Source organism: Loxodonta africana, chromosome 7 (genome assembly GCF_030014295.1).
Source record: "Loxodonta africana isolate mLoxAfr1 chromosome 7, mLoxAfr1.hap2, whole genome shotgun sequence".
NCBI classification, from domain to species: domain Eukaryota; kingdom Metazoa; phylum Chordata; class Mammalia; order Proboscidea; family Elephantidae; genus Loxodonta; species Loxodonta africana.
Genome location: NC_087348.1, coordinates 23,976,685 through 23,986,901, shown reverse-complemented (window position 1 = coordinate 23,986,901; position 10,217 = coordinate 23,976,685). Strand labels below are relative to the sequence as shown.

The window sequence follows — 10,217 nt, the reverse complement described above, 5'->3', positions numbered from 1 at the left end:
TTTGTCTTCCTAACATCTAATTCAAGTCTCCATTCAGCTAATTCAGACTAATGGTGGCCCCGTGTGTGTGAGAGTAGAAATGCCCTCCATGTTGTTTTCTGTGATTGTCTTCTTTCAGAAGATCTTCAGAGGGCCATCTGGGTGGATTCAAACCACCGACCTTTTACCATTATGCACCCAGTGTCTTCTTAACCAGAGGTAACTCTAATACACAATGTTTCACTGGTAGTTTGTGTTATTAGTTAACTATACATTTACACGTTCATTCTCAAAATATACACCCATACACACCTACACATACATACATGTATCAGCTTGAACGAAGTAAGAAGCAAATTGATGGCAAGGTTTTTCTGTACGAGTTAAAATAGCAGAGTTTAAGGGTTGACTATTACCTTTATTTCAAAATATTCAAGAAGAATAGAAACGCACCAATAAACTGAAACTAAAATTTCATTTTTTCATATCTTCTTCATATTGAGACACAGGCCATGAATCTTGACTTTTTTAAAATATATTTTTCATGCTAAAAATATACTTTATTGATAAACCAATTTTTCCCAAACACTATTTTTATTGCTTCTTTTACATCTTTGTTCCTCAAACTGTAGATGATGGGATTCAGCATGGGAATCACAATGGTGTAGAATATAGACACTATCATGTCATGGTCCAAATCATATCTGGAACTTGGTCTCATATACATGAAGAGGATTGTTCCATGGTAAATTGACACTCCAGTTAGGTGAGAGCCACAAGTGGAAAATACTTTTCGTCGCCCTTCAGCAGAATGCATTCTCAGAATGGCCAACAAAATGAAACCATAGGAAATCAGAACAATCAGGACGGTGAATATCTCAATAGAACCCACAGCGTAGAAGAGTAGAAGCTGGTTGATGTGAGTGTCAGAACAGGAGATAGCAAGGAGTGGAGGGATTTCACAAAAGACATGTCTGATCTCGTTGGATGCACAGAAGGAGAGGCTAAATGTTCCTACTGTGTGTAAAGTAGCATGCGCAATACCACCAACATAAGAAGCAGTGATGAGTGGCACATAGACTCTGGGTGACATGTTAACTGAGTAGAGAAGTGGGTTATAGATTGCTACATAGCGATCATATGCCATTGCCGCCAAGAGAAAGCATTCTGTGGTCCCAAAAGTAATATCAAGAAACATTTGTGTTGCACATCCAGGGAATGAAATGGATTTATTCTTTGACATAAAATCTACTAACATATTTGGGGTAACAGATGATGAATAGCAGGCATCCAAGAATGATAACACACTCAGAAAATAGTACATGGGGATGTGAAGCCGAGAATCCTCAATGACCAATACAACCAGTCCTAAATTTCCAATCAGAGTAAAGAGGTAGATTGCTAGAAACAGAAAAAATAAGGTGACCTGCAGTTCAAGATTGTCTGTGAAGCCCTTCAGTGCAAATGTGGTGACTTCTGTGTCGTTTTTCATGTTGACACTTCATGGAACAAACTTGAAAATACACATGAAATCAAAAATTTTGTTTTTATGGCTTGGATGCATAATATTGTGACTGAAAGGAATGTTAACTATGTCCTCCTCATATTGATTTTTTGGAAATTCATGATTTCCCAGCAGCAACTCATAAAACAATGACCAGATACTGAATAAAGGGTTAGTACCACTCTCTCTCTGCAGAATTAAATAGAAAATAAAGACATTTCCTCATTGGTTAATATCAGTCTTTACCAAAATAATCGAGTTAACTGCTTTATTTATTAAAATCAGTCATTTATTGAAACAAATTTCTTTCTTACATCCAAATACTTGGGATAATATATCAATGGACAGAGAATTAGAATATAACACCAGAGTTCTAGCACTTTCAGTTATCATGTACAATTATTTGCCATAATCTTCTCACCAGCAGAAAGGGGATATTAAAGTTATCTTACAAGATTGGGGCAACCATTAAAAGAGAAAAACAAGTTAAAGTAATTTAATCTTCAAAATAATTTAATATCTAGAATGTGCTGATTGGAGTTGGTTTTATAAACCAGCACCTGCCTGTATTGTTACATCTAACAAGCCACCCTTTGAATATTCTGCAGTTACATTACTAATTTTTGGATTTTGCTGAACAGAATTTATCAGATTGTTTTGGGGGGAAAGATTCACCATTACTGAATTAAAAAAATACATGATAGTTTATGTTTCATTCAAACATCTTTCTTAAATTCATGCTATTGTATTGTCCTTTTTTGGCTATATATTTGGCCATTGGTATTATTCACAATCTTTATCTTTTTCCACTCCCTCAAATATTTCTGACGAAAATGTAAGAAATTACTGAAGATGTTAAAAAAAAAAAATCCTGACTTTCATGATTATAAGGTATTTTCTTCCAAGGTGTTTTTGTTCAAGACTTTACACTTCTTTATGCGTTGTTGATGGTGGGCTCAGTGAAATAACAATCTTTGGCATCAGTTCAATGATGCACCTAAATTTACAATGGTATAAGATAATTAACACAGGTTTGGAATCCGAAAATATATGCTCGTCATTCAGTTCTGTGATTAGAAGCTGTGTGTGATGTTAGATTTTCTCTCAAATTTTACTCCTCTTTAAATTGACAAAACAGTTTAATGAAGAAGCCATTCAGGCACAATTCAGACATATGTGCACACACACGCACAGACACGTACATGCAGACATAGAGCCAGGCACAGTAATGAAATATGCAGAGCAATTTCTTTGATATATTTCATTTTTTGGTTACCAATGAAACAGGTAAATATAATAGAATAATTTTCATCAGATATATTTCTTCTTGGAAATCAAATTTGGGTAACAACATTTTAGTCAAAACATTGAAAAAATGTATGTACCCAGAGACTCAAGCACGTTTAATATACCCGTTTTATGCAAACATTATTTTGTCTGTGTCAAACCAAATGAATTGCATTATGATTAAAGGTGGCTATAGCAGTCATTTTCATCTGCCTTTTCATATCATAGAAATAATATTATTCTTAGGAGTAAAATTTCATCTATATGAACTAAGTTTTTTCTTTAGAGAGTAAAGGAATTTTGTGAGTTGTGTGATCTGCTTTTAACAATAAAATCACATAGACTACAACATTGCCATTTGTTCATATGACAGTGTGGTTAATTTGGCTTTGTATAAAGAAAATGTTAAAAAAAAATGTTAAGCACTAGAGTTAAACTTCTCTCGAAACCAGCTTTTCTGCTATGAGTCAAAAGAAAAGTTATAATGAGTATGACTAAGTCAATGTTAGCACATCTGGAAAGGCATCAAAGTCATAAAGAGAAAGTGTTTATGATTATTAAAGGATTTAGAAGGATCAATCTTAAGAAATTAATGTAAAATCATTTCCATAAATATAATTTTAAGAGAAAGAACATAACTCTAGATATCTTAGGCCCAACACTGAAACACTAATAATACAAAGTAGAGAAATGATAACAGCTGTCTTTTGTTGAGCTCTTGCTGTATGAATGGAATTTTCTATACTTTATAATATCTTTAGAGCAATCCTCAAAATGATAAACACCAGACAAAGATTCAATCCCAGCTGCCCCTGATCCCAAAGTGTATGTTCTTTCCATCCTTCATGCTACCCTCCTATCATACTATGGCTTCATTCTGAAACTGCTCCTTCCCCCAGGATAAATAAAACAAAGCACCGTTCTTGCCATGTTGGGGTATCTTTCAAGTCACCACTACCAGAGAAATATTATGAATGAAGTGATAATTTGAAGTGAGTTCTAGATTTAGCTGCTAGCAAAATAAACCTGAAGCGTTTATTGTCCCCTTATTATTTATATCCACATATAAGTCCACAGGCAGTTGAAGAGTTCAAATATTCTTGCTTTCTTTTGCTATATAAGTTTAGTCCTTTCATCTCATTGTTCTTACTTTGAACTGGACTATCTTCTTCCTTCAGGAAAATTAAAGCATACATTCAATTTGGAGGCTCTTACCTCTACAAGTATATAACTCATATTTTCTATTTTCTCTGTTCTTTTTAGGAAGTATGGGTTTTAAATTATTGGGTACAAATCTGCATTTATCAGATTTTGATGGCTATGTATAAATCACCAATGCAATAGGGAAGAACCAATTTTTTTTTTTAATACTGGAAATATCAGAGCATATTCTACCTTGGTATTTTAGACACTTTCTTCAAAATATTCTGCAAATGATCTGGTATTTTCTCTTACCTGCAGAACAGTGAATGCAGGATTATGTACACTGTGAATACGTTTTATTTAGGTCTTTTATATCCACTTCCCCTGCTGTTAAAGAAACCCATAGGAGGTGCCCAGAGAGGAATACTCCCCAATTATTTTCTGGTTCAAAATAGCAACATAATGATTTACTCAATGATAAAGAAGTAAATAGTTTTTGAATAATATACCTAATCTTGACCTTTGTTGAAAGAATAAAATTCTTTGAATTCTGATTTAAAATAATGTCTTAGGGAAAAACACACTTTAACATAATACATTGTAAGATATTAGACAAAATCTTGTATCATAGCTCTGACACTGGGTTAGCACTTAACTTTTCTGGGACCCAGTGTCCTCATACCAGCAGTGTAAACCATTTTATATTGCAACAAATCAATAAATATAGTAAAATGTAATATGGTAAAACAGTGATATATCAATTGTAGAATGTAGCACAAGGGATTATAGTCATCCATGTTCATTAAACTTCTATGCTATTCAAATTATAAAAGCGTGTGAAGTAAATAAAGAATAGATTTTGAGTTTATTAAAAGGCATACAATTCAAGCGATAAAAAAGTACAAAAATGTAATAGTTACATAGCGAAGGAGACATCAAATATTTAATGATCTGGAATACTTCTTAAGTCATATATTTTGTGATTCCTGAATGCGAAATATTAATCTATAGTTTACTCAGATGAAATAATAATAGCACAGACAATAGAAATTATGACTTTTGAGTAAACACTCTATTATGAAAGAGCAAACAAAATAAATACTAAAAAAAAAAGAATTAGATGAATCTGAGACAAAGGAAGCAGAAGAAAATTAATGTCTCATTAAAAAAAATTCTTCCATTCCTAGCACACACACACTTTCATGCCCACGCACTAAACACTAATACACACACGCACTAAATGCATATGCACACACACACTCACATGCACCCACATGTCCACACGAAGAGAAGCTTAACGTTGGTAGACCAGCAAGGACCAACAGAATCTTTAACTTTCAACAATTCTCCAGATGCTTCTGATGGGCAACCAAGCAGCAAATCCAGTGCAAACTGAAGTATGGAGTAGTGAACTAACTTGCATAACCATCCATGGGTTTATTCAAAAGTCTTTTTGAGAGATTAATGTGTGGCAGAGAAACACAACAAATAAACAAGGACAGAGTCTAAGCACTGTGAAGAGAAGCAAAGCCAAGACAAGGGATAGACTGAGGTCTTGTGGGCATCAGGTATATTTTTAAGAGGAAGCAGTGTGAGCCTCTATGATGAGATGACACAGGAACCAAAATCTGAATAAAACGGTGAAACATGACATTGAGAATTCCTTTTACTTTTAAAAATGCTTTGACAGTAGAGATTATGACATCTGAGTAAAACCTTCGCTATAAAAAGAGTCAGCAGCAACAACAAAAACTAAAATATTGAAAGGAAATTTTTAGTAAGCAGAAGGTAATTAAAGGAATTTCTCATTAATAAACCCAGATTCTCCTCCACAACACTTCCTTAAAAATCCCTTGCAAAAAGTAAACACAAGCAAAGAGGAAAGTGAAAGAAAAAAAGATGACTTTGATAAAACTAAACCACAACAGACCCCAGTTTAAGAATTTTAAGGTATTAAGGCACGCATAGCAGCAGGTACAGGGTAAACAGAAAGGAAGTATTAACAGGACCAGGTGGAACTGACTTGACAGCAACAGGCTTGGTTTGGTTTTTAGCTAGCATTAACCTTGGAAACTTCGTAACTGGACTCTGAAAGTAGAGAGCAATTTACTGAGTGGGCATCTCAGCAATATCAACCAGAAAAAGTGGGAAAAGCCTTCAGCCTCCGAACTGTAGGTAGGTGAACACTCCTCCATCCTCACCCAAACCCACAGCAAAGAATCACAAAAGGATTGTGGAAGACCTAAATGGTGCTCTGGGCCATTGAAGACCTCAGAAGTAAGCATCACACAATTCCTACAAAAACGACAAGGCTTTACCATGACAGAAAAAAAAAAAAAAAACTGAGAGGAGAATTTAAATTGAATAGGGAGGAAAGACGGAAAGGAACTTTTCAAATAAGAGAGGGGATGTTCTCCAAGATGTAGGTCTCATAAAAGACGGCGGCAACAACAGATACTTTCTACAGTGCCAAATATCACCTTAGAAGCCAAGACCTGTAGATCCATTGTTGTTAGGTACCGTGGAGTTGATTCTGACACATAACGACCCTATGGACAACAGAAGGAAACACTGCTCAGTCCCGCGGCATATTCACAGTTGTTCCTATGCTTATGCCCAATGATGCAGCCACTGCGTCAACCCATCTTGTTGTAGATCTATAGAATTCAGTAACCCAGAGTCCTCTCTCATGCTTTCTTCTTGGCAATATCTACTCTGTAAAAGTAACACCTGCTCTGAAGAAGATTAATTTATTTAACAGCTACTTTTTGAATTCAAGGCTATCGATTTTAATATAAATACAGAAAATCCACCAGATGTATGGACCAGTTGGTTTACTTTGCTTATAAAGAAAATGGACAAAGTTGTGATTATGGCCAATAGTTTGGTCGAATGGTCGGGGACTTGGAAGGAATGTAATTGGAAAATTGGTGAAAGGGATGTCTGGGGAGGAGGTATGTGAATAGACCTTTCTGAATGGGCAAAAAATATGAAGATATTTCTGTCGCATGTGAATACTCACCAGTGAGTGACCTCAGCAAAGGAAGGTTTTAATAGTCAAGTTAACAGGATGATCTGTTCTGTGTATACCAGTTAGCTTCTTTGCCTGGCAACTCCTGTCATTGCCCAATGGGTTCATGGACAGAGTGGTCATGTTTGAATTCATGGAGGTTATGTATGAGTTCAGCAACATGAATTTCTACTCACCAGAGATAACCTGGCTATGGCTACAGCTGAGAGCACAATCTACAAGCAGCAGAGATCAACACTGAGTACCCAGTATGATGCCACCCCCTGAGTGATCAGCCAGCTAGCTACCTGATGGTGGACTGATTACGTTGGACTGCTTCCCTCATGGAAAAGACAGTGTTGTTCTCATTGGGCTAGACATTTCCTTTGGCTATGGATTTGCTTTTCCTATACACAGTGCTTCTGCAAAAACTACTACCCCATGGACCTAAAAAAATGCCTAAATCTACTATGATTAGGCTTCACGCAGCATTGCTTCTAATCTGTAAGTTAGTATATGAGATTACGAAGACAAGAAAGACTCTCTAGAACTCAAAAAGTTTGATCTTTTATTCTTCCAGATCTCTAATATTCTAATGTTCTGTCACATAGAATATTAATAGTTATCTCTATGAAACATTGTCTCTATTCTTATAACTTCTTATCCACCTGTTTATAGTACAATTATGTGTATTAAAATCTTCTCTCTTATACTAAACTTTCAGGGAAGTAGCATCTAAAACCCATAGAACTTAGAAATCTAGGACCTTATGATTAAGATGAGAAATAGAGTTATTTTTATTAAACAGTTACAAATTCTGACATGTTTTGCTTTCACATTATTTAATAATATACGTGTTCACAGGATTTGGAGAGAATTAAGCAGATTATATTTCCAGAAGGAGGAAACTGAATATCAGGGGATTTAATTTATTAACCAATGACACATAGCTAATTAGCATCAGAGCTAGGAATGTGTTTTCTATTGTTATATTTATTTTCCAATTCTACACCATAATCTTTTCCACTGAGGGATCAGGACAAAGTGATTCGTTTAATCATTTTGATCAAGTAGTTCATTGTTCCAGAACCATTCTCTTGTTATTGTGGGAAGTTATCTATCCATCCATCCATCCATCCATCCATCCATCCATCCATCCATCCATCCATCCATCCATCCATCCATCCAATTTTTTGTTGTTGTTGTTGTTAATTTTCTGTTCCAAAGGAGAATTAGAAATTTTTCTCCTCAGTGCATCCCCTGTGAGCTATAAGAAGAGATCAAGAAGCAAGTTTAAGAATCCAAACACAATCGTAGCATACTTTAATTGAGTGAGCAGTTCAGTTCCACAGGTAGGAGGAAAAAATTTTCATCACATACAAAATATTTTAAGAAGTTTGAAACTTTAATCTCCAATGAGAGTATATGCCTTGATGTTTAAATCTGAATTAGGTAATCCTAGATAATTCAGACTTGTATTAAAAACTGAATATTTCCTGAGAACATAGAAAACAGAAAGGACCCCCTACATATGTAAGTCAATAAAGGTGGAAATCAGAAATTTGCTTTGCTTTTCCTTATGAATGATAATCAGAATAAACCAAAAAAAAAAAAAAAATCAGAATAGGAGTAGTAGAATTAAGAAGCTATATTTAAAAATTAAAACATGATGGTGAGGAGGGCCCAGAACTGTATAGTGTTTCATTCTATTGTACTTAGGGTCACTATGTGCTGAAATTGATTCTATGGCACCTGAAAACAGCAACAAATTAAAAAGTCTGGGAAATTATTAAAAAGAAAGAAAATGAAATTTCAACCAGCAATTAGTTATATGCTTAATTTGTGATTATATATATTTTTTTTCCCTCATGGAGGGGTATAAATTATTTTAAAACTTATTGTTCCCTAGAGGCCATTTTTGATATATATACATTTTCCAATTTTATGTCTATTTAAGGTAGATGAATTTAACAAATAATTCAAAAATGTGAGAACGTTATTTTTGTATTACTTTAGGGGCTGACGATTTCAGAATAATGACATAGCACCACAGGATTGCAATATGGTCAAGTAGAATCAGAGAAATGTAAGGTGAAAACTTGTTTGACTAGTAACTATCTGTGCAACATTGGCCAACTTCTGTGTCTAGCTAGGCTTCACTTTTTTCTCTCATCTATAAAACAGCACTGAATTATTTAGTTTTCAGGGTGCTATGTAGATTATATACATGTCATGGATTGAATTGTGTTCCCCCAAAATATGTGTTAAATTGGTTTGGACATGACTCCCAGTATTACATGATTGTTCTACATTTTGTGATTGCAATTTTATGTTAAAGAGGAGTAGGGTAGGGTTGTAACACCCTTACTAAGGTCACATCCCCGATTCAATGTAAAAGGAGTTTCTCTGGAGTGGGGCCTGTACTGCCTTTTATCTTATAAGAGATAAAAGGAAAGGGAAGCAAGCAGAGAGGGGGGACCTTACACCACCAACAAAGAAGCACCAGGAGCAGAGGGCGTCCTTTGGGCGAGAATTTCTGTGCAGAGAAATTCCTAGCCCTGGAGAACTGAAAAGAAGGAATTTCCTACAGAGCTGAAAGAGAGAGAAAGCTTTCCCGTGGAGCTGACACCCTAAATTTGGACTTCTAGCCGACTGTCAGAAAATAAAATTCTCTTTGTTAATGTCATCCATTGTAGTGTTTCTGTTATAGCAGCACTAGATAAGTAACAGAGCACAATAACGCATACAAAATTCCTAGCCCCTTGAATTCACTTAATAATATGTGGTAGCTGCTATCATGGCTTTCTTTCTCCTGAAGCCTAGTGTTTGTAGTATTGTTCTGATAGACACCTGGTTCTTTAAGTTTTCTGACTTTGCGACTCTATGAGTTGAGGAATTAATATATTTTTAGTCTTACTGATGGAACATGTTCACTAAAAAAAAAAAAAGAAAGAAAAAAATTAGAATCTATGTTTTCTTGTTCCTAGCCTCTATAGGGAGCTCTGGTGGCACAGCGGTTAGGAGCTCAGATATTAACGAAAAAGTTGGCATTTCAAATCCACCAGCTTTTCTTAGAAACTCTATGGGACAGTTCCACTCTGTTCTGTAGAATCTCTATGAATCAGAAGCGACTCAAAGGCAATGGGTTTGGTACTTTAGTTTTAGCCTCTATAAATTAGCCTCTACAGGAAGCCCTAATGGCACAGTGGTTAAGAGCTTGGCTGCTAAAAGTCAGCAGTTCAAATCCACCAACAGCTCCTTGGAAACCCTGTAGAGCAGTTCTGTTCTATCTTA

General features: G+C 35.3%; 1 protein-coding gene across 1 annotated transcript; it reads right to left on the bottom strand.

Moving 5' to 3' along the window:
• Positions 1-275: 275 nt before the first annotated feature.
• LOC135231646 (olfactory receptor 5T9-like) lies at positions 276-1,625 on the bottom strand. The gene has a single exon (XM_064288063.1). It carries the CDS (start codon positions 1,469-1,471, stop codon positions 527-529), a length of 945 nt encoding a protein of 314 aa, XP_064144133.1. The 5' UTR covers positions 1,472-1,625; the 3' UTR covers positions 276-526.
• Between the last annotated feature and the right edge of the window lie 8,592 nt (positions 1,626-10,217).

Bases quoted from the DNA above. Each gene is read 5' to 3' on its own strand.
- LOC135231646 (XM_064288063.1), bottom strand. From the start codon at position 1,471: ATGAAAAACGACACAGAAGTCACCACATTTGCACTGAAGGGCTTCACA.